Source organism: Podarcis vaucheri (genome assembly GCF_965113315.1).
Source record: "Podarcis vaucheri genome assembly, chromosome: 6".
NCBI classification, from domain to species: Eukaryota; Metazoa; Chordata; class Lepidosauria; order Squamata; family Lacertidae; genus Podarcis; species Podarcis vaucheri.
In genome coordinates, this window is record NC_138764.1 from 36,590,485 (window position 1) to 36,615,874 (window position 25,390).

Sequence of the window (25,390 nt, forward strand, 5' to 3'; positions counted from 1 at the left end):
AAAGTGCCCATGACAGATGCCCCATCCAGGCAGGAAGCCCTACAGGAGGTGGCGCCAGAACCACGGGCACGCATTCGAATTCTGCCCCCATCCTCACCAAGGCCCATTTCACAAGTGAAACACCAACGCCGAGGAAGTGCCATCCCTGGACCAGTTGGAGGTAAGAAGGTGAGGGCAGGCCCAGGTCTCGGTGGGGCACTGCCCCCTTTGCCCTGGGGGGCTAGTCTTCACTGAGTCTGCACGCATGTGAAGTGCGGGGAGGGGAGAAGAAGAAGAAAATGTAGAGGAGGAGCAGGAGTTTTTCACTCGTGGCTGTGAGGGACTGGGAGAGGAGGAGGAGGAGGAGGAGGAGAGAGGCGGGAGCAGGCAGGGAAGCGAAGCAGCAGCGACTGGGCTTTCCCGTTGCCGCTGCTGCCCTGGCGCCTTGCTTCACATTCGCTCGGGCGCAGCGCCGCGAGAAGTCCCCTCCGCTTGCGAATGAAACCATAACAAACCGCCGAGGGCCCAATGGGAAGGACCCGAGAGCGGCAGGTTGCGAAAGAAACCGCGCGGCGACGTTCCCAGCGCCGGCCCAGAAGGCAGCCTTGACCGACGGAGGGCGCCTCGGCTCGCCCAAGGCTTCCCCGCCCTCGCGCCGCCTTCGGTGGGGGAAGGAGGCAGCCCACGCCCACGCCGGCGGCTCTGGGGGCCGCAGCCGCCCAAAACGTCGACCGTGCACCGTCCGGCTTGACGGGAAGGAGCCGGCGCCGGAGAGCGAGCGAGCGAGCGGGCGGCGTGGCGGGTGCCAGCCGGGCATGCGGGCAGGCAGCAACTGAGGCGCGCGCGCGCGGGCTGCTGTGGTGAGTGAGGGGCTTGCGCCCTGCCGTGAGGGGAGACGAGCAGAGAGTGGGGAAGGGTGACTGACACGCCTGTGGCTCCCCTCTCGGCGCCTTTTCCACTTGTGGGAGCTGGGTCCCAGTGGGAAGCTAGGAACTGCCCGGGGATCCGGACGCGAGCGCCGCCGCCGCCGCCGCCTTCTTCAAGCGCCTCTGGCTTCGCGCGGAGACCAAACTGTTGCTTCGCCCAGCAGCGTCCGCCGCGGTGCTGAGGCGCGCGCGCGGAGGAGGAGGAAGGTGGACAACGTGCAAAGCAAGGAAAAAGAGTTTTCTCCGGGGAGGTGGGGAGCGACAGGACAGCGGGGATCGGGAACGCGGGACGCCTCTCTCCCGAGTTTGGGCAACGGAAGGAGCAGCTTCCCTTCTTCTCCTAGCGATGCTAGCACAGTTGCAAAGCTAAGCAGGGTCCAGTGCGGCTCCAAGTTGGATGGGAGGCCGTGCCTGAGATTCCTGCATGACTTAATGACCCTTATGGACCCCCTGCAACTCTGCAATTCTATGATTTGCTTGCATGCACTCTCCTTCTGAGCATGAGTGTAGCCAGGATTTATGTTAGGGTGGGGGCCAGGACACCCATCGGTCGCCCTCCTCTGTCTAGCAGATTCGGAAGGAAATGTCTCAACAGCAGTTGTTTCAAATTACTTTCTTTGGAACCCAAGGTAGCTCAGAAAAATCTGTCAAAATCTTTCTACAATTTCTAAGTATTTTTATTTATTTACTTGATTTTTGTGGTGGTGGTGGGGGCAGCCACCCCCTGCCTCTGCCCATGCTTCTGGGTGGTGCTGTTTGGGGGATTGGGCCCCATCACCCTGCCCGGACAGAGCATGAAAGTGTGAGTGAACAGACAGAAATGGTGGCTGCTCCTCCGTTGGAGTTCCTGGTGGAGTTCCTGGGGTCACCTTTCGCTCCCTCTAGGGTGACCCAGCTAGAACCAGGCTTCCTTTCAGCACTGCCCAAAGAGAGAAGGCTTTTTTCCCCAGCAGGTAGAGCAAAGATGGGAGCCTGTGGGCACTTCCAGACTGGCAGCTCCCATCTTTCCTAACCATGGGCCATGCTGGCTGAGGCTGATGGGAGAAGTTGGATCTAAAGGGCCACAGGTTTCTTCACCTTTGAGGTAGAGCCTTCCAGCAGTGCCGGATTTAGGGCAGTGCAGGCTGCCGTCCCCCCCCCCTCACAGGGCGCCGAGCCAAGGGGGCGCAAAATAATGACGAAACCTATTTGTCATATTGGGTGTGTGTGCCAAAATTTGTCCTTGCTCAGGTTGCCGTATTGCCCAAATCTGCCCCTGCGTTCAGAGGGAGAGGGCAGGTGTGCAATTAGAGATGGGAGCAGCTGTGACCTGCCCTTGCCTTGTTAGCAAAGCTGGCAGGATTACCAACAAGGGAAGAATGAACTTCTCATCACCACCAAGAAGAAGTGTGTTTGATTTAATGTATGGACTTCAGAGTAAGTGTTATCATTGCAGCAGGCAATTGCCCATGTTCATACACTCAGGTCTCTGGGCTACTAAATGCCTGTTTGTTGTTGTGACTGACTCTGATGCAGCCAAGCTAGGGCAGATGTTTGGGGTTTTTTTTGGTAATCCTCATCCACAATCCATTGAGCGCCACCATTTCGATTTTCCTCTGCAACATGTTTGGTTCTGATGAAGCCATTCAGGCATAAGCTCTTACCTTTGCTTTATTCATCCAACCACCTTGGGGCCAATGTAAAAGTGTTTTCTCCCCTCTTTCTCTCCCTCTCCCTCTCTCTGTTTGCAGTTCCGCATCCATCATTTGACTGCAATGCTAATCTGGCTAGAATACATACCTTCTTCTTCTTCTTCTTCTTCTTCTTCTTCTTCTTCTTCTTCTTCTTCTTCAAAATCCAGACAGGGGGTCCTTCCAGATGGTTGCTAATTTGAGGGTGGTATTCAGCCACATACTGGCAAATTCAGTTTGTGCAATTAAAGTGAACATGGTGCTCTTGCACAACAGAACTACAGTGATACCTCGGTTTACACACGCTTCAGATTACAGACTCCACTAACCAGAAATAGTACCTCAGGTTAAGAACTTTGCTTCAGGATGAGAACAGAAATTGTGCTCCAACGGGGCAGCGGCAGCGGGAGGCCCCATTAGCTAAAGTGGTGCTTCAGGTTAAGAACAGTTTCAGGTTAAGAATGGACCTCCGGAACGAATCAAGTACTTAACCCGAGGTACCACTGTAGTGGCAAATGCTCAATAAACAGCTGATGTTGTATAACCTCCCTGCAAACCAATCAGAACAAATGCTCAATAGACAGCTTGTCTTAAGTTAGGGCTGCGGCGCTGCCTTTATTTTTGTGCTGAGTGCCTTGTCCCAGTTGCCTTTTCAATCACTTTGTGATCCTTAGCCAGCTCACTTCATGGGCAGGCAGCAGCACTGGAAAAGGCTGAATCCTTGGCTACTGGGGAGTGGAAAGAATTGCAATAAGGCTCCAACCCTGAGAGATAATATTACTTACAGGAGTGGAACTGCCTTCTTTTGGGATATATGTTTATAAGAGCGCCTGGAAAGCCAGATATATTTAAACCAGGATCCAGTAAAAATCCTGGGTGACTTGTAAGGCTGAAACCTAATCATTCATTTGGGTAATTGCAGACTGGGACTTAGCAGGGGCTCTTCTTGCATTGTCGTGCCTCAGATAAGATGCAAAGGGTTGGCTTCTTCCCTTATCTTGGACCTCCCTTGTGACAATCAGAGGGCGGCTTTTTAAGGGACGGTGTCCCTAAGGATGAGACTCTTTTCGTCAGCCATGCAAAGTATTAAACACTTAAGCAGCCGTGCTAACCTAACCTCTGTACCTACATTCATTTGGAAGTTGGCTAAATGGTACATAACATAATATAATAATTGTGACTATAACAACAATAATAATGCCAATGAATTCGCGGCAATCCTTTCCATTTACTGTTGAGCGGGAAGGCTAGCAAATAGACGTAATTGATTATAAGCCAGAGTTTGAAGTCACTGAGCCTTGTGGGCAAATGCCTATTGCAAGGCAAATTGTTGGCTAATCGAGGCATGAAATAGAGTGGCACCAAGTGGAGATTAAATGCTCTAAGGTTCGCCACTGCTGAGGCCGATAACAGTGATGAATTCACTGTGTTATCAAATATAGCCAGGAGCTAAAGTCTCTCTCTCTGTGTGTGTTTTGCTACTTGCATTGTGTCTACCCTCTAAACTGCTCTGGATTTGAGAACTGTTCCGAGATTTTCCAAATTAAGGGTGGTGAGTAAATGACCTAAAAAATATACTAAATAAAGTACATGCTTGTCTGAGAAATTTTTAGTAAAATTTCTGTAACACAATGTAGCACAATACTTGCAGCTTGCGGTGGCTTTCCATTGTAAGTGTGTTACTGGGGATGGCTGGATATTACTTCTTTACAGCATTAATTGCCTCTTCACTAAGGGTGGATCTACACGGGGGACGGGGGGACGCTATAAATAAGTCAGAAATTAAATTTTTATAACGAAGGGTAAAAAACACTATGGGAAATCGCAAAGAATGTTTTTTGCTCTCCAGCGCCATCCTGTGTTGCATGCTTATAATGCATTCAAAACTCTGTTTGTTTGACTAATGGAGCTGAGTCCTAAGTCTGAGGACCAAGCTAGATGTGATGGCAGTGGAACCGTTCGTTTAAACAGGGCTCTTTTTAAACAAAAAGGGGACAGAACTTGGCAGCATAATTAGCTGGCCTCAGGGATTGTGGACTTCATTCCTTGCCTGCAGCTCACTTGCCTACAGTCTGTGTCTCAAGGTGTTCCTTTTCCTCATTCCAGCTGTGAATAAAGTGCTTGGAGAGAGAGCACAGTGAGGAGGCAGCCATAGGTTTGGGTCAGGATTCAGCATTCCTCACGCACATCATCCTTTTGCTGCTGAGCATATTCTTCCTGCCTTTTTTTCTACATCAGGATTTGCACAGTTTTCACAGAGCTGCAAGGGAACACAAGGACCATCTAGTCCAACCCCCTGCAATGAAAGGAATCTTTTGCCCAACATGGGGCTCAAGCTCACAACCTTGAGATTAAGAGTCTCATGCTCTACTGACTGAGGTACCTGTAGCTGATGGGCCAAATGCCGCCCCAAGTTCCCTCTGGTCAGATCTCAGATCTCATCATAGCCCACATTCAAGCTGGAATACGCCCCGTACCATGGCAATGATGCACGTTTGCATGTTTGCCGTGGTGCAAGATTGGCAGGCAGGTGGAAGCGTCAAGCTTTTGTGTGGCTTGATTGCAACCTCCTTTGCAAAGGTGAGAGTCAACCCCATCGTTCCACCCACTTTTGCTTCTGATCCCACCCACTTCGCCTCTGGCCCTGCCAGCCGTTTGCTTCTGACGCTCAGAAGGTTATTTGTGAGAAAAAATGTGGTGCTTCAGCTGAAGAAGGGTCCCCACCCCTCTCCTGCTTCAAGAGGGCTTAAGGGAACAAGTCAACAGTGTAAACTTTTCCACTTTAAATTACATGCCCTTCATTCTTCCAGTGTAGGAAGAATAAGATTTTGCATACAGCGATCTGAACAAGAGTACTTCCGATACTGTTAATTTGTGTCAGAACAGTTGATGTTACAGGTAGGTAGCCGTGTTGGTCTGCTGTAGTCGAAACAAAATAAAAAATTCCTTCCAGTAGAACCTTAGAGACGAACAGTTGATGTTATCTTTATTCTTGTTTATACTTACTGGGGCAGCAGAAGATTAGTCACACGTGTAAAAAATAGTTTCAACTGGAAGAAACATTCTCTGACATGAGAAAAGACTCAGACTTGGTCACATGCATGGCGTACATTTAAAGCACATGGCTTCCCCCAGAGAATTATGGGAACTCTTGTTTACCCACCCAAAGAGAGCTACAATTCCAAGCACCCTTGGCAAACCGCAGTTCCCAGGATACCATGTGTGGTGTGGATATGCCCAACCAACTCAAATGAAGTTTTTCTGTTATCAGCTCCATTGATATTGGACTTTTAATGTGTCTCACCTGTGATTTGAATTAAGATATTGTCTGAAAGCCAAAGCAACAACAACCTAGGAACATTCTGAATTAAAATTCTACACCACGTGTCACATTCTCCAATGAAATATTCTGGACATTATTCCCAACTCATTCCAGCTACTTAATTATGCAATGTGTGAAATAGAGGAAAACATGCTTGATATAGTGCCTATGGCTTGATGGCTATTGATAGTAACATGGGTATTTTTATCTTTCCTCTCTTTATATAAGTTTTGGATGTGCACTGGAAAGCGAAACGAAAATATACCCTGTACCAGGCTGCAAATCCTAGATTTGTCTAGGTTGGACTCTTATTTTACTTTCAGTCCACTGTAATCAAGACATTTCAGGGACTTTGAAGGCGCCTGCTCGTGGCTTTACGAGATCAAAAATCACGTTGGCTCTTTTCCTGCTTTCAGAATGCAAACAACGTTTGCAGGCATGGTTGGTGCAACTTTTGCAGTGGCCCAAACATGCATGCACAAACTCCTGTAATGAGGGCAGTGTAGATATAGGAATACCGGAGGGGCTGTGCCCCCGCCCACTCTGCTCATCAACTCCCCACCAACCCCTCCGGAAGACACTTTTATTTGCTGAATTATCTGCCCAATCATCCACACAAGGCCGGTGTGGTCACACTGGGTGCCACACTGCAGGGGCGCCAAACAGTGCTGCAGAACGGAGTGCAGGAGGTATGGCTGGGATTTGAACCTGTGACCATCTGCATGCAAAGCAAGAAGCGCTACCATTGAACTATGGCTCCCCCAGGTGTACAACCCAGTTTCTGAGCATGGAATGTCCCCTCTGGTTCTTGGCAAGTGTGCTTTTGATGCCACAGGTCAATGAAACTGCTTTTCTGAAATCCTTTATGCTTGGGTGGTGGTGGTGGTGGGGAGCTTCATTTGCATTGTGTTCCCAGTATGATGAGTAGCAATATCTTTGCAACTGATTTGGTATTGAATTGTCTAGACTAGAAGACAAGAGGCTGAGATATGGTGACTCTGCACAGCTGTGTATTGTTTTGTTGGCCGACATGTTGAAGTATCCAGTCATCCCGATCAAGGCTCAATCCAGTAATCTCTGCTGACTCCCAATCCTGCTCTCGGTATATACTGCCCGGGTGAAGAGCAAAGCTTAAGGGGGAAAGGATATGATGGTGACGAAAGGAGTTGGCACATACATATTTAGTAAATAGTATAGAGACCGTCTTTATAATGTCTTAAATGCTGAGATTATTTCCTCATTACAGGCTGAGATGCCAACTCTTTCTTTAGTCCTCAACTCCGGGAGTCTTTAAATGAAAGCTTTGTCATGACGTTTTTAGGTTAGATGCCATGTATAGACTTCCTAAACCGTAATTTCAGAAGATCTTAAATTATGAAAGTCTCCAGAGTCTAAATTTGTGGTAACTAGAGATGTACTGGGTGTCTGCCCTTAACAGGTTTTAGCATGGCTGCAGTAGCTTTGAACTAGAGGAGTATGGTACAAAAATGGCCCACAATGTCTAACATTAGCATTGCATAATATTGTCTTTCCGTGTGTGGCTCGCCTCTGTTGACTTTTAATTATTTACTCACGCCTGGGAAGTAATAAAGTGATGATAAGACACACTTGTGGACTGCCTTTCACTTGGATTATTCAAAGGTATCTTCTGTACAATATATTTAAATAGTTGCAGTATTCAATAGACATTGTTACGATTGGCCAACACACCAATCAAACTAACTTGTCAGATGTTATGTGATCATGGTCAAATATTATCCAGTCTTTCAAACAGCTGATGATGCTTGAACAATTGAGGTTTTGCCTACTTGGCAGAATTGCCTTTGAAAACCAGCTTTAAAAAAATGCTATTGCTTTCCATTATTTCTGTTTATAAATTTATTTTTCCTATTATTATTATTATTATTACTCATGGCACACTTTCATAGGTAGTTATTTTTCTTGGAAATGTTAATAAATATTGCACAAAGTATTTCCCCCCAGCTCTATCTTTTTATAAATTATAGAATCATAGAATGGTAGAGTTGGAAGGGACCCCAAGGGTCATCTAGTCCAACCCCCTGCAATGCAGGAATCTCAGCTAAAGCATCCATGACAGATGGCCATCCATTCTCTGCTTAAAAACCTCCAGGGAAGAAGGGTCCACAACCTCCCAAGGGAGACTGTTCCACTGTTGAACAGCTCTTCCTGTCAGAACGTTTTCCCACATGTTTAGTCACGATTCCCAGGTAAGATCCTCCCCCTAGTGTGTGGGTAGGGTGGTCCCTCCCCCTACCTGGCCTGATCACCTTGGCAACACCTCCCCAGGCGGGATTGGGCAACTGGCTGAGGTAGGTGGAGACCTCCAGGTACCCCACCTGGGGAAGGTGAAGGCAAGCCTGTGTTAATGGTGCTGCATAGGGTCCAGGGGGCTGCGCGCGACCACGCAAAGGGCGCCCCCATTTAATGTGGGGAGCGGTCATTCTTGTAACTTGAAGCTGTTGGTTCAAGTCCAGCCCTCCAGAGCAGGAGAAAGCAAGCTTGTTCCTTCTTCTATGTGACAGCCCTTGAGATAGTCGTATGTATGTATGCATGTATGGAATCCAGAAATGTTTTGTGTCTTCATTTTTACCAGAAATCTTGCATATTCCAGCGCAGGAAAGATATACTTATCTTTTCTTCTTCTTCTTAAAGAATAAGCCTGCATGTTCTAGTGTTAAAAAAAAAGAAAGAAAGAAAAAGAAAACCATTAATTTTGTGAACCAGCACTCCATCAGAGAGATCCGGTTGCAAACCCTTTCCCTACAAATCAATTTGCGTTTTGCATTGTTACACTAAGTGAAAAGTTAATGATTCATTGCTGTGTGTATAAGATGACCACATTATTTGTGCTTGAGGGCTTCCCACAGGCATCTGGTTGACCACTGTGAAAACAGGATGCTGTGCAAGAGCCCTTTGGCCTGATCCAGCAAGCACTTCTTTATGTGAAAGGAACATTATCAAACCCCAATCAAAACGTTTGTCTTCATATTTCACATTTATGTTGCTGTTTTCTTGGCGTTCTTGGTAGCTGCTCTAGTTCCACGCAGCTGCTTCTTCCGAGTTACCTACTGACTTAAAAGGTGTGACCGCACCCAGTGGCAGAGGAACCCTTTCCGGCACCCAGGGTGGGACGCCGAGGGATGGGGCAAACCACCCGGCGACGCATGTGCGGCATCTGTATGGACTGCGCATGCGCGGCAGCCCGTACGGATGCTACGCGAACGGCGCCCATACTAACTGTGCATGCGCCCTCGGCTGCTCTACAGCAGGGGGGGAGCAGCTGGCCATCTTGTCAACCCCCCTAGAGTGGTGCCCAGGGCGGACCACCCCTCCGCCCCCCTTCGTACGCCCCTGATCGCACCCATGAGCTTGGCCATGTTGCTGAGAATGCAAGGACCCTAATCCTCATAGCTGCTTCCCATCTCCCAGTTTTGCATCTTGGGAAGGCTCCTTATCAAGTCAGGGGGTGCAATTCAACATTGCACTTGTTCCATCTGTGCAAGCAGTTCGGCTAGCCAGACAGAATGATACACCCACCCACCCTGTATGCCGTTTTAGGGGTTCTGCCCCCCCCACCCCGAAGCCTTTTGCAGGGGATGTGGGGGGCATGAAGCACTACTGTGCAAGATGAGCACCTTTCTAGAGATGATGTCATTATCCATTGTGCACTTCAGGACTTGAAACGCATGTGGGGTGGTGAGACCCACACCTTCGGCTGAAATCCTGGTCGGTGGCTCTGTGAGAATACAGCAGAAGCAAAGCAGGAAGTTGAGTACACAGTGTCTGTAAAGAACAGGCAGCATGTTCTTTTTCCTGTGAATAACAATGCAGGCAAGGTGTTTCTGCCATGGGAAAGTCCTGGTGAGGCATTATCTACAGAATTGCCCAGAGTCCTGAAAACTAGACGGGACAGGGATTGCTTATGCCCTCCTCTGCAAATAACATAAGTTCCACCTGACCTTAAAGGCTGTGCACTCAAACACACCTCTGGAAAAAGTACCGTAACATGCCCACCAATATCAGACCCTCCAAGTGTCCCTCTTTTTCAGGGGCAGGCCTGGATTTACAGCAGCCGTCCTGGTTTCTGATTTGATCCCGGAATGTCCCGCTTTTCTTTAGGACTTCCCTAATTTCACTGGAGAAATGTTGGAGGGTATGGAGTTATGCGACCCCCCCTGAGCCAAGGAGATAAGTAACTGTATAACCTTTAGAAGACATCTGAAGGCAGCCTTGTATAGGGAAGTTTGTTTTAATGTTTTATGCTTTATTATGTTTTTATATAAATTAAGGGGTGGCAGAGATTTTTCATGGAATCCCACAATGAAACAAATGAGCCCGTCCTTTTCCAACCTTGCGATTCTTCCTTGGGTAAGTAGGAGCATGTGGAGATGAGCTCCAATGGATCACAGTCATGGAGGTCCAGTGCTCTTCTTCAACAAGGAAGGGTCTGGCTCAGAGGAGCCCCAAAGGTCACCAGCTAGTCTTTGATTCAGTTGTTTTGAGGCCCAGAAAAAGGGCCAAAATGTTTGGGTGGACTGACCCAGGGAAGCTTAAACAGCACACATGTGATTCTTGACATGGTTGTTGGAGGCCTCCTTCCTCTGTTCATTTACCTTGGGCAAGGCTTTATCGGTTGCTCAATCAAGCAAAGCATCCTCTCTGTTTATAGGGCTTCGTATCCCAAGGAGACTCCTGCCCTCTCTGTCTGGCCCTCAGGACTCTCCCCAGACCACACCACTTCTCCTGAGGCCATGTCCCTCAGCAGTCTTGCTTCACAGCCTCCTTGAGTGGTTGGTGTTTGTTTGTTTGTTTGTTTTTTGCCTGACTGGAATGTGCCCTTGAACTCTGATGATATCTTTTGCTTGCCTAGATGAGGGATGAGAGGTCTGTGTAGAAACCATCATATGATACAAAGGTAAATTGTAAATTTGTTGCCTCTGGCTCTGCACAAAAGCTTGTCCAGAAACAAAAAAATGCAGTCCTCTGGCTGACACAGGTTCCCTCACCATTGGCTAATGTATTCCTTCCTCTTCCTTTAAGTCTTCAAACTCTGAAGTTACCTCACAGGGAACCTGATTCTTCATGCGCTTGCCAACACACTGTTGACAGGAACAAGAAGAGGACAGGATCAGACTGGTAGGGAATGAGCAACACTAGTGCTATTTGAGTAGCTATAGCAACTAGGGAGGAAAATTGTGATTTCTATGGTTCGCAAGTGATAGAGGGATAAGGAGAGGCCTTAGTTGCATAAATTGTGGCAGGTCTGCTGCTCTTCCCAAAAGTAATGGCCTACCTGACTCAAAGGTGACGGCTTCAAGCTTAGTAAAGCATTCCCATCTTGCACCTTTCACCGCTGTGTACCAGAAGGGATTTCAGCAGGTTTACCTGGCGTTATATACTACACCTGCTGAAATGCCACTTCCTATACTTGGGGTGGACAGAAGGTAGGGTGGTAGATCTTTGGATGATTTGAAGTTGACCATCAAGGATGCTAGACTCCCAGTATTTAACAATGACAACAACAAAATGCCCCCGTCCCTCCACATTACAGTGCTGAAATGAAGGAAGCGGAAGCAAAGGTTACCAGGATTGGATTGTTGTGTGGAAGAGCTGCAAGGTCCATTCAGTTCTGGGATTTAGAACTATTTCCTGGTCACAAAGTTCTTTAATTCTAAGTGGACATCTTTTGTACCTGGCTCCAGTTAGATCTTGGGGTTCAGTGGGGGGCGGTGAAATGAAGTTGGTTCTCACAAGCTGAAGGCTGCCCTCACCTCTGTTCCACACAGTTGTTGGAAGTGTGGGAGCTCTGTCAACTTTTTCATCCAACTGCCCATGTGCTCTGGGAGGAATGGAGAACCTAGGTGACTGTGTCACAATTAGCACACAGTGTGCACATTTTAAGTTAGAAGCGGTGAGCGACGCCTGCTTAGCTGCCTCTTGTGTGCCTAAATAAAGCTAGCAACCTAGGAGAGTGAAAATTATTACCTAGCATACAAATTATAGAGAATATATGCAAATATACATAACAAACACGACTCCTAGTGAAACAGAACTTGCTTTTAAGGTTGCGGCAGAATTGCAACTCCTAATCTCTTAAACATTTGATTGGTTGATTGATTGATTGATTGCCCTGAAGGGTTTCCAAATGTTTCCCCTGAGGCTTGGGAGTTCTTAAAGAATGGGGCAGGACTCCTTAGTAAAACTGGGAAAGGCTCAGGTCCTCTTGCTCATCACATCAAATATATGTGCCTGATATTGCGACCAATACGGTGGGATAGAAATGTAATAAATTTAGTAAATTCCATGTGATTAAATCCATGGACGGGACATTTGGGACATTTAATTACATAAATAAGCCGTTTGTAAAGGCATTTATATATTTAATTTACACTCTGGGTTTTTGTTTTTTTAAATATATTAACGGGCACTCAGAATGCCTTGCCATAAAATGACAAAGAGTATCTGATTCATTTGGAAGAGTGTTGAATATGCTTGGATCTGGAATCTGACACGTGGCTTGCTTGTGGCGTGTAGGAACTCTTAAAACGGGGCATTTTCATATAAGGACTCTACCTAAAAACATCAAGGTTCTGAAACCGGAGTAAAAGTCCTAAATGTGCACATAAATGGATTTAGCTTGCCTGCTTCGCGTAACCTGTGTAGTTGCAAAATTTGACTTTCGAAGGTGAGAAATATTTGTTTCGGACAGCTTCCTTATCCATGGCAATTCCAAGATGGCACCACTCCTATCATCCATTTTTTTTAACCTTCCTTTCTTTTTCTCTCCCCCTAGGATGCCATACTCTAATCCAGGATGAATGAATGCCACTATGATAAACGCATGGACTTCTTCTATAACAGGAGTAATACAGCCACAGCAGATGAGTGGACGGGGACAACTCTCGTCATTGTGTTATGTTTCGGGGCCTTCTTCTGCCTCTTCATTTTCATCTCCAATTCACTGGTCATAGCCGCTGTGGTCAAAAACAAGAAGTTCCACTTCCCTTTCTACTACCTGCTAGCCAACCTAGCAGCTGCGGACTTCTTTGCAGGCATCGCTTATGTATTCTTGATGTTCAACACTGGCCCAGTCTCCAAAACGTTAACTGTTAACAGGTGGTTTTTGCGACAGGGACTTCTGGACACTAGCCTGACGGCTTCTCTGGCCAACTTGCTAGTCATTGCCGTTGAGCGCCACCTGTCTGTTGTTCGGATGAGGGTCCACAGCAACCTCACAAAGAAGAGGGTCACCTTTTTCATTTTGTTGATCTGGGCCATAGCTATTTTCATGGGGGCGGTGCCCACCTTGGGCTGGAACTGCCTCTGTGACATCTCAACCTGCTCTTCGCTGGCTCCTATTTATAGCAGGAGTTACTTGATATTTTGGACCGTCTCCAACCTGGGGGTTTTCTTCATCATGGTGGTGGTGTACATAAGAATCTACATGTACGTCCAGAGGAAAACAAATGTTTTATCTCCGCACACGAGTGGATCCATCAGCCGCAGGAGGACTCCAATGAAACTTATGAAGACAGTCATGGCGGTCTTAGGTAAGAGGATGTGGAGGGCAGATGTGCTTGTGTTGTATCATCATCATTCAGTTTGAGAAGGATGGTAGATCTTGGTTGAGCCACCTGTGGTTACATTTCCAGTGATTAGGGCCCACTTTGTCCTTATCGTAGGATGGGGGTTCTGGGATGTTGGGATGGAAACTCACCATGTGTCTTCAGCTGCAAGAGGGTGTTATTACTCCATGCCTCATCCTTTCTCTTGGATCTATGTTTGTGGTGCCATGGGAGGCCTACACAGCCATTGACCTGATTCTTGGCCTTGGGCTGCTTATGGATCATTAGGCTGCTTATGAATAATAACCAGCCTTAGTTTACAAAGTGGCTAGTCAAAGCCATTTAACCTGCAGATGGAGGATGTATCTACCTGCAAGCTTCTTGCATTCCCAGCATGGTGCTTTGCTGAAAAATTATAAATGTGAGGTATGGTAACACCACCCCACTCTCCAAATGCAATATCTTAGGACAGGCATAGACAAACTCGAACCTCCAGATGTTTTGGGACTACAACTCCCGTCATCCATAGCCAAAAGGACCAATGGTCAGGGATGATGGGAACTGTAGTCTCAAAACATCTGGAGGGCCGAGTTTGCCAGTGCTTGTCTTAGGAGGTGGCTTGTGTATTTCCCCTCCTTTAGGGTTTCTGACATTCATGCTGATAGCTTGACTTCACACCCAACCTTACTATTCAGCTGTAGGGTTTGTGGTAGTCATGCACAGGGATGGACAGATCTGTAAATTTTGGCTCTCTCGGTTCCTCATTTTTCCAGTTTTAAATCCGGTTCTCCACATTTCTGCAGCCAAAAATAAAACCATCAAGAAAATTCATCAGCATTTTAGTGTGAATTCATAAACACATTTTTACATGCAGTTTTGATTACTTCTTTGCTATCATTTTCTCCTAATACAATGCATCATTTGCATGTTTTTTTTATTTTATTAATACTGTATGTTCATTTTATGCACACTTTCCTCTAATATATGCATTTTAGTCAGCATTTGTTTAGTGAACTGCATCACAAAATTTGTAGAAGTTGCGTTTTGGTGCTCATATTGTTTCATAAAGTGCGAATTTGATAGCTTTAAATACAAGCTGAATTGAATTTTAATCCCATCCCTAGGTCATGCACAGGTGATGGATACACTGACAGAAAACCTAAGAACTAGGAATAGCAGCAATATGTCTGATTGCATTAATTGGCACCAACAGCTTTGCAACAAAGAGCAAAAGATCCCAAGAGGAAGCCCAAAGTCTCACAAACTCTATGAAGCTTGTTGGTATACTTGGTAGTAATACAAGAAAAAAATTAGGTTGGAATTAGGCTTTAACCTAAATATATGGTCATCTGAGATGAGTTGGAATTGCCTCCAGGCACATCAACTCTTGTAAACTTGGGGGGTGGGTGGGTAGGGAAAGAGAAGCTAGTTCACTCTTTCTGTCAGGCTAATAATAATAGTAATAATAATAAATTTCTTACACACCCTTCACTCTAACGTCCTGGCCATAAATGATGTGGCTGGGCTGATGCCCTGGTTTTCAAAAAATAAATAAACCAACCAATCTGTGGGCTTGTTAACTTTTGTTCACTGCGCCCCAAAATATTGAGATGGGTTCAATCTACTCCATAGATTGGCCCTTTAACCCTTTTTTGTGGTTATCCTTTCAGCTACAGCTTTAGGAAGGCTATAGGATGGGTATGGTTTGAGTAAAATGAGGATGGGAGTCGGGGGTGGGGTGGAACTTGGGGGTTTCATTAAGTACCTTTTGCCACAATTCAGCCACAGTATTAAGAGGAAGGTTTGATCCCTTCCAACTTGAAATGCTGTCCTTTTATAAGTAAGGGCAGTCTAGAATCTCTCTGGTGGTTTATTGGCACTGTGATAGATCTTAACTTCCCCTGTTTATAAAGCATATCACCTTCTACCCATTCCCTCTCCCCAGAGCTCATTCTCCTCACAATCATTATATTGCTCTGTCCCTAGTACCCAGGTTCTGAAAACCTGCTGAGATAGAGCCTCTATTCTAATTACTGGCAGGTGAACCCTGTCCCATGATTGGAAGACTCCAAATACAGCTTCCTTCCCTGATGTAGTACCTTCCTGTTTATCTTGGGCTACAACTTTCTGTTGTCCTTGGCCATGCTAGCTAAGGGGCTGATGGGAGCTGCAAGCCAGAACATCCGGAGGGCACCACGTTGAAGATTGGGGAAGGCTGTTATTCAGAACGCCTTTATATCCAAACCAAATCTAGTATTGAATTTTCATTCTCACGTGCTTGGGCATCTACAGTGTGCAGTGCAAATATTATAACAGTCAAGGAATGCTAAGTGAGATGAGGTGACCCTGAGCATCTTGCCATGGCTGTTATTCATGTTGCAATTGCCTGTTAGGCACTGAATAGCTTCTTTCATAACCATGCCATGTCCTTTTCACAGGAGGTAACAAAAGAAAGCATTGCTGTGCCTTGGGGGAGACTGCTACTGACCCTATTGTAACATTGCAAGATATCTGTAACATGGAGGACGGCCTCTCTTCATAGTCTGAATGCTTCGCCCATTTATCTATTGAATGCCAGGCCCAAGGACTCCGCTGCTTAGGTCTGGCATCAAAATTTCTCAAGGAGGCCTTGTTTTCTCGTAGCGCAACACAAAGTATGTGTGGGAAAGGCGGAGGGGGACGGGGACCCAGCTATTAGATCTAAACAAATACATTGTGGTTGACATAGTGAATTCAAAGTAGGGATTGTCTTCTACAATACAGCTGTCCCATTGCAAGGCACGTTTGTTTTTCCACTGGGTCAATTCAGCTGACTTTAGTAGATACAAAACGATAGCTTTGGGTAGAGCAATTCCCCCCCCCCCAACTTGGGGCTCCAGCTGCTTTTGGACTACAATTCCCATCGTCCTTGACCACTGGTTCTGCTAGCTAGGGATGATGGGAGTTGTAGTCCAAAAACAGCTGGAGATCTAAGTTTGGGAAGCACTGGGGTAGATGGACATAGCAAGCTGCCTTATACTGAGTCAAGCCATTAGCCCATCTAGTTCAGTACTGTGTACTCTGGCTGGCAGCAGCTCTCCATGGTTTCAGATGGGGTTCTTCCCAGCCCTACCTGGAGATGCCTTGGATTGAAACTGGGACCTGTTGTATGCAAAGCAGACTTACCATTTTACCACTGAGCTATGTCCCTACCCCATATAGTCTTATATTATTGACTATTACCATTGGTAGGAGGCAACACAATCTGTTTGCTTAAAGCAAAACCATGATGTGCATTCTGGGAGGTTAGAAATCCTCCCACGCCTCTCTCTTTTCTTCCCTGGGTGGTTTACATTTCCTCTCCTTCTTTTCCTTGCCTGTTTGGACATGCTGGGAGACAGGTTACAGGACACCAGAACCAACACAGTCCCAGCAAAAGCTTTGCTCTTTTATTTGTCAAATCTTACGCATCTATAGCATCAAGATGTGTTTTGAGCCATGGTTTGTTCAGGCTTCTTAGTCCCATAATTTTTCTTCAGGAATGCCGAAGTCACAGTAAAAAGCAACAGCACCTTTCTCTTACTGCTGAGTAATCCACAATAAATGGCCACACCTCTGATATCAGAGAAAGACTTTCTAAAGTTAGAGGGTGTGGGAATTTCTTTTTAGTGACTTTTAACTATACTACTACAAGGAGCAGGTTACAAATGGAAGAAGGGCTTTATGGTTTGGTTGTGTGTATGTACCTAGATAATTGTATTTCGGGGGCTTTGTGGTTTGTTTGTTCATGTGTGTGCGTGTGTGCGCGCATGTGCACAGATGCATTGCGCCTCCCATCTCCTGATGGCTGGAACATGTCCACTGTGAGGGGCATATCTTCAACCCCCTCAGTGCAGTACTTCCTCTTCCTGTATGAGGGAACGTCATCCATTCACTTATAAGGGAGAGGACAAAGAAGTACAGGGTACCTCGGTCTATGAACTTAATTCATTCCGGAAGTCCGTTCTTAACCCAAAGTATTCTTAAACTGAGGCACGCTTTCCCTACAGAGGCTGGTGCCCTTCCACCGTACGGCTTCCAAGGCAACGTTCGCTAGCCGGAACACCTACTTCCGGTTTTGCGGAGTTCATTGCCCAAATAGTTCGTTAACAGGGCCGTTCATAGACTGAGGTACCACTGTACACCTAGTGGGGTACTATCTTGGGTCAATATCAAACTTGCCATTGGTGATTCCGGTTCCTAGAGTTCCGGCTAGCTTTTGCTGTATCTTGGCGGCGACCTAGATTGTACCCTTTTGACTTTGTCAGTGGAGAATCCTTGCTTAGAGCTAACTTTTCTCTGCATAGCCTGAGGCCTTCTGATGCCATTTCAGATTGTGGTGCCAATCAGGGACTGCCAACGTGTTGCCCTCCAGGTCCTATTAAGACTGCTACCCCTGTGCTACAGTGAGGCATAACCTTTAAAAATTAGTTTTTAAATACAGAGAAGATGCAACCCTAAATACCTACTGTAAGCTTTTGAACTCTATATATCTACGACCCACCCACCCACAAAACTATTGCACTTTTTACCAGCAGCATGGCAGGCTGAAATTTAAGAAGCGAATACTGTTTTCCTGGCCTGAATACACAGTGATAACGAGAACTTCAGTTGCTGAATTTCTGCAGTCCTTACAGGGGCAAGGAGTCTTGCCAGGGAAAGGGGGCTTCAACCCTAATTCTGAAAACTTGTAGCGGCAATTGGTTTTTATTACTTAGCTTTTAAAGATACCTGAGCAGGAAAGCAAGTAGAACGAATACCCAATAAGCCTTCCTCAAATAAGTACTGCTAACAAGAATTGCAATTGCCTCTGGATGAAAGGTTCCCAGTGCACATATTTGCACTGATTCAAGTATGTTTTGCTGCCTTTCAGTGAGAAAGCAGAGCCCGCTGGTGCAAACCGCTTGTAAAATAATGCACTGCTGTGTCTTTACCCAGCTCATACTGAAATGAATGGCAACACTCTCCATAAATTTTGGCAGGGCCAGATAAGGGCTTAGTTTCACAGTAAGCTATAGCCTATTAATTTGCTCAGGAGAGCAGCATTTTCACTCCAGTCAGACGTCATGCCAGTTGCTTTTCAGATGTTTCTGATTCCTTCTCCTATTATGTTGGGAGATTAGAATCTAGCTGGGTTTCTTTAAATGACATTTTCCACTCTCTGGAAACTACGTATTTTAGTCACAATGCCTTCAATTTATTTTGAGTGCCTTCCTTTTTATCTGAAACGGTTTTCTGGTTGTCAGCCGTTGAAGATGTTTAGACTTGTAGCCTGTGTGAGAATTCATTTCATATTTCCATTTCCTAGAAAACAGACCAGAAATAGTTCTGCATTATTGCCATTCTGCCTGCTTCTTTCTGTTCCAACGTGATACCAACATCTAGATTACAAGAACCCTTTCTAGGCTGCCTTTTTCAGCATCCTGTTTTCCAGAGCTAACCTGATCCATAAATAAGGGCTAGCTGACCCTCTTATTCTACTGCACTCCAGCAGCTGGCATTCAGAGCCATGGTGCCTCTCATCTTGTTTTACAGCCACCAATAGTTGTATCCTCCTCCCCTACAAAAAACTTTCCAATTTGATAGTCCTCATTCACTACATCTTGTGGTGGTGAGTTCCTTGGCTTAGCTGTGCTCAGTGGGAAGAGGCACTTCCTCTGTCCTGGCCCACATCTACACTTTTCAGCTTTATTGGTTGACCCCGTGTCCCAGAATTACGAGAAAAAAGAAGAAAAACTCTTATCCGCTCATTGTCTTATTATTATGATTGACTAGCAAATATTTCCACCGAGTCAATTTTATCATGCGCTCTCATATCTTTGGATAATGATAGCTGTCTTCTTGGGAGGCTTACCCAATTGAGTGGTAGAGAAATTTAGATAACGTTAGACAGAAATTACTTGCTGTGGTTGCCAGTTCCATTGACCTACGTGTGCAATGTCTGTGTTACTCTGACCCTTGGACAGATAGGGGAGAGCCCTATCATCGACCCTTTTGTTCTTCTTCTTGCTCCTTTCCCCTCGTGATTCCCCGCTCCCACTTGAGTTTCCCTTAAGAACACAGCATGGATCCCAACCCACAATTCCATAGTCCCCAGCTTTTTCTTTGTCCTTGACGTGATCAGATCCAGATTTAGCAGAAAGTGATCCAGATAACCACTTGTCTATTCAAATATCCACTCAACAGATGCTTCATTGCGTTTGATGGTTGTGTTGTTCCCCGCTTTTCCCTCTGAAATGAAGCCTAAAGTAGTTAATAAGTACAATCAATCAATTGCACAAGTAATCTATGAATAGAGGCACAGTGGTCCAATGTGCACGTAATGCCAAACCATGGTTTAGTTCAGAAGCCTTTGCAAACCTAGGTGATACTATGGGCTCAAGCACTCCCCTCTCATGTTACCCCTGCAGTCAGGAGGCAGAAATAAACCAGTATTCAGTTGCACTTTAAGCAGTCCAGGTGATCAGGAATTCACTGTGCTTTCAGTTTCATTCCTTGCCGTGTGAACTACGAAATGTGGTTTAAAAGGCACACTCATCAATTTTAAAACAAGCCAACTTCCAACAATGGGTTGATACGCGGCTGGCTTGTTTAACAAGTAGGTGTTTTACGTGGCGGCTGGATCAGTGGCGTAGCGTGGGTTGTCAGCACCCGGGGCAAGGCAAGTAATTTGCGCCCCCTAACCCGTGGATTTGCGCCCCCTAACCCGTGGATTTGCGCCCCCTAACCCGTGGATTTGCGCCCCCTAACCCCCAGATGTTGTGCCCGGTGCGGCCGGCCCCCCCTGCACCCCCCACGCTATGCCACTGGGCTGGATCATGATAAAGAGGTTTATAAAATAAAATATTTTCTTCCTTTCTTATAATAGTAGAACTCAGGATCACCTAATCAGTTGCCTATAGGTTTGCAGGCAAGAAAATAAAGTGTGCTGTTGTCTCATGAAATTCACTACTCTTCCATACTCTTCTAGACTCTCAAAAGTTTGTGAGCATGCTCAGACCTCGTTGTGCTACACATCCATGGTGGAAAGGTCTATTTAGCCAGTGCAGCTACAGTCGTATCTTGGTTTTCAAACAGCTTAGTTCTCGAACGTTTTGGCTCCCTAATGCTGCAGACCTGGAAGTGAGTGTTCCGGTTTGCGAACTATTTTTGGAAGCTGAACGTTTGACGGGGCTTCTGTGGCTTCCGATTGGCTACAGGAGCTTCCTGCAGCCAATCAGAAGCCTTGCTTTGGTTTCCGAACGTTTTGGAAGTCAAACGGACCTCCAGAACGGATTCCACTGGACTTCCAAGGTATGATTGTAAATGGAAATGTCACCTACGGTAGGAATTCACATCTAAGGATGAATAGGAGGTCATGTTGAGTGAGCTTTCAGCGGTCTCCTGTTGGCTGCTCTTAAAAACACAGGACAGGACTGGATGAATATTTCGTCTGATCCAGCAACACAGTGTTGCTGTTTTTTTCATAATAAAAAAAATCCTTCCAGTAGCACCTTAAAGACCAACTAAGTTAGTTCTTGGTATGAGCTTTCGTGTGCATGCACACTTCTTCAGATACACATTTTTTTCATGTTCTAGATGCTTCACTACATGTAGCTTGCGCAGAAGCATCCCAGTGAAAAATGCAAAGCAGCCTTTTGAAAGGAAAGGAGGTGACATTCCAGGCAAGTCCACACATGACCTTGGTTTTTGCTAAGCTGAAGAGTGATCGGCAGTCTGTCCTAACATGCTTATATTTGAGCAGAAATGATGCTTGCAGAAACCAAAAAGTAAATAAAAAGGTCTCTCTCTCCGTATAAATTCGTATCGCTTATGTCTATATAGCTTACACTGACATTTTTTGTATTGTGCAAATGAACTGAGTAGCTGTTTCCAAAGTGATCGAGATGTACTTGGCCTTGGACTTGTCCTGTACGTGGAAGGCAGGGAGGGACAGGGCAGAGCCACACCATACAGTTAAGGTACATTTAAAGCACCTCAACCCCCCCCCCCATCCTGTAGTTTTCACCTCATAGAGCTACAGTTCCCAGTACCCGTGTCAAATTTACAGTTCCCAGGATTCTTTGAGGAACGGCATGTGCTTTGAATTTACGGCTTTGATCTGCCCAGTTAGGTCTCACCGCCATACACACTTTTTACAATGCCTGCAACACTGATAGGGGAATTGAAATAAAGCTGCCCATTTCAAGGTGATTGCAGGATTGGGATTTGAACTCTTGTCCCCATTCAGATTAGGTTTCCATTGCCCTACATTTGCATGGTTTGTGGGTGGGGAAACAGAGCACTGGCATAACTTGCTGGAATATTTCTTTGCCGGCTTTAGGGGAGAAGGGAAAAGGCTTCCTAAAATGTAAGCTTTTGACTTTGATTTTTTTAAACAACAACAGCAACACATAAATGGGCAGCACTTCCTCTGTGCGTCCTCTGCAGCCTGCCTTTTGTGCAGAGCTGTAATTTTCCTATTTTTGTAAAATAGGCAGCAATTGTGGCTTGAGCTAAGCACATGCTAGTTTGTGCATTAGCTCTGGCCTCCCTCCCTCCCTCCCTCCCTCTCTCTCTTTCTCTCTCTTTTTGCACTAAGAAGCATGGAATGACAAACCGGCAATGCCGGCACCAGAGATGAAAGAGCGATACAATTAGCCTGTTCCATGAATATTAATTGAATTTGTCTGTTTTACTGTGTGGTTTTAGTCTTCCTGATTTGTTGGTTGCTCTGGGAACCCAGCAGGGTTGATGAACGAAATACAAATTTACGAAATAAAAGAAATGCAGTGCTCGTGTGTGTTGGTTCATAGATTCTGACCAGCGTCACCAACCTGCATGCTTGGCTGGTCTGCACATTGTTCCGGGAGGTGTTTTGAGACAGGAGATAAATATTGCAAACGGGTTGTTGCACTATCACAAATGGGCGACGAACCACAGTTTTTCTCAACTTATTGCAAGAAAGAAATTTGACTCGGTTTGCATTTGAAGGTGAACTTCCCAAATTTGCACTTTTTGAAACAATGCTCAAATCGAAACACAGCCATCCTTCAAAATCCAAATTTCTCTGAATTTTGCAATGTGGTTTTCCATGCATATACCAGGGCTGCTGAAGTCAGGGAGAGGGATGAACCCGTGTTTGTCTTGAGCAGCAGCTGCCTCCTCCAGTGACGGCTGTGAAGGAAGCATCCCATGGCCTCTCCATGGCCGCTGCTGCCAGCTTCCTCCCTTGGGCAGCTTGAAGCAACTGCTGGAGAGCAGGCAATGAGGAGAAGAGGCTGCCATCGCCGGCAAGGCCCAGTCCCGCTTAATGTGCTGGCTCTGAGGGGCAGGCAGAGGGTAGGGCTGCCCTGGGCGGGAAGAAAGGGGGAGTAGAGCAGAGTCTCTTTTCTTCTTTTAATGCTTTGTATGTCCATGTCCAATCTTGCTCCTTTCTAAAATTTATGTACAGTGGTACCTCGGGTTAAATATGCTTCAGGTTACAGACGCTTCAGGTTACTGACTCCGCTAACCCAGAAATAGTACCTCAGGTTAAGAACTTTGCTTCAGGATGAGAACAGAAATCGTGCTCTGGCAGCACGGCAGCAGCTGGAGGCCCCATTAGGTAAAGTGGTGCTTCAGGTTAAGAACAGTTTCAGGTTAAGAACGGACCTCCGGAACGAATTAAGTACTTAACCCGAGGTACCACTGTATTGGTACATGTTTTTCGTTTTGTAAATCTACCAAAGAATGAAATAAAATCTGGATTAAGTGGTTTTCTCAAGGCAGTGGGGGGTGGGTGTTCTGTGTCCCGTTGGTGATGTAAATGTTCTGTGGCAGGGGGAGGTCTGTGTGGCAAAAAATGGGTGGTTGAAGGGGGTCAGTTGAGGGGTGAGTGAGAAATGTTCCTGTTTTCATCTGAGGAAGATTGGAGGCTATGTAGTCCTCTTTGTCTTGTCCTAAGCCCAAATGCTTAATGCAGCAAAATGCAAACAAATGTACAAATCCAAACAAATTGAAACAAACAAATTGAAACAAACAAACAAACAAACAAACACATCCATTCTTTCTCTCTCTGATAGGTGCCTTTGTTGTGTGCTGGACTCCCGGCCTCGTCGTCCTTCTTCTCGACGGCTTGAACTGCACTCGTTGTGAGGTACAGAATGTGAAGCGGTGGTTCCTCCTCCTGGCCCTTCTGAACTCTGTCATGAACCCCATCATTTACTCGTACAAAGACGACGAGATGTCGAGCACGATGAGGCGCATGATCTGCTGCTCTTTTGAGGAGAGGCCGGAGCGCCGGTCTTCGCGGATCCCCTCCACCGTGCTCAACAGGAGTATGGACACTTCTAGCCAATACTTAGAAAATGGCATCACCCAAGGGACAATCAGTGGCAAAGGAAACACCTGAGCCACACTCTCTCGTTCTTCCTCCTTAAGAAGTGGACTGTGGCTTGTGTGGCGGATGCAAGCGGACCGAGCACTGAACCAGCTGGGTTCATAATCCCGAAACAGCAGAAGTGTATACTCTGTGTGCCAGGAAACCCAAACCCCAGTGTGGCCTGACATCATTGTAAATAATTATTGGATGAGAGGGGGAATATGCTGGAAGGGATGGAGAAGAATAGAAGGAGTGGACTTATTCTGCAGTGTGTGTTTTTAAAGTTGGAAAACTGTACAACCGGCATTGTGGAGTCCTCATTCTTCAGAGGCCAAGTTACCGCTGTGTGTGGCATATACCACTACAGACTGCGGAGATGAGGCTGGTTCTCACATCTAAATGCTTAGCTATCTATATCTATTATCTATCTGTCTATCATCTCCACATAGAGAACTAGGATATCAGGCAGAAGAGTTGTAAACTAGCTTTCTGAGTCATGTTTTATTTCTCTCTGTGGAAATATATATTTTTTATTTTATTTTAGTTGTTGTATGGAGGGCTATTCAATACTGTGAGATCCAGACCAAAGTTGCAGCCTGTCCCTACGCATGTTTACATTGGAGTATGTGCCATTTTGCTCAGTGGGGGTTTGCTTCCAAATGATATTCATTGCTTCGGATTGCAGCCCTAAAGCCCTTTTGAACTCAGTGGGACTTGCTCCCGAGTAACCATATATCGGACTGGGCTCTTCAGTCTCCTGTGTGGTACGGTATTTGTGCTCCTCCAGTAAACATTTTTATAAATATTTTTCATGGCGTAACAGGGTTGCAAAACCAAAACAGCTCTTCTTCATGTTTATCTGGTGCCCCTGCCCCATCCCAGTAAATGTAATGATTTCTGAGCATCCTGATTTTCCTTCCAAGCTGTGATTATGGGGTGGGGGAGTTCAGGAGATTTCTGCAATAAACTAATTGCACGCAAAGGCAGCCAGTCTCTCAATAACATATTATTCCGTGCGTATGCAACATTTGTGATTTGTTCATAGGGACAGAACTGTTTGCTCTTAAAGAAACAAGCCAAATAATCACTGACTGCTTCAGTTGAAGGTGGGACAATGAGGATTGATGGCGGTATTTTTAAGCCTCTGATCTTACCTTTCAGCTGTCACAAGTTCAGGCCTGAGTTGCTAGCACAAAAGATGTTGGAAGTTTGGTTATTAAATTTGAGTTTCTGAAAAGTCCCGGCTTAAAAAAAAAAAGGATTTAGACTATTGTGTGGTGAAAGTTAGACCTGTATAACAGAGACATAAGCAAGAATATATGTGCACTTTGTGATTTATGGATTGAATCCTTTCAAGTTAGTGAGGGAAAAACTTCTTGCAAAGGCATGGGATCATACTTTTTGTTATTTCAAAGTATTTTTTATGTGCATAGATTAATTTTCACACTGTACTTTTTAAGTGGTTTTATCTCCTGTGGACTGTGTGTGAGATCAGTGGTATACTTCAGGCGATGGTACAGAATTGTAAATAAATGCAATGCTTTATA

At 45.8% G+C, this 25,390-nt stretch overlaps 1 protein-coding gene across 1 annotated transcript; it reads left to right on the plus strand.

Moving 5' to 3' along the window:
• The first annotated feature begins 374 nt into the window (after nt 1-374).
• LPAR3 (lysophosphatidic acid receptor 3) lies at nt 375-25,390 on the plus strand. Its single transcript, XM_082227975.1, has 3 exons — nt 375-839; nt 12,712-13,468; nt 23,545-25,390. Exons 2-3 carry the CDS (start codon nt 12,733-12,735, stop codon nt 23,871-23,873), a joined length of 1,065 nt encoding a protein of 354 aa, XP_082084101.1. The 5' UTR covers nt 375-839; nt 12,712-12,732; the 3' UTR covers nt 23,874-25,390.

Excerpts from the sequence above, each read along its gene's own strand:
- LPAR3 (XM_082227975.1), top strand. The coding sequence starts at position 12,733 with ATGAATGAATGCCACTATGATAAACGCATGGACTTCTTCTATAACAGG. Across the intron at positions 13,469-23,544 it reads GACAGTCATGGCGGTCTTAG|GTGCCTTTGTTGTGTGCTGG; the intron begins GTAAGAGGATGT and ends TCTCTCTGATAG.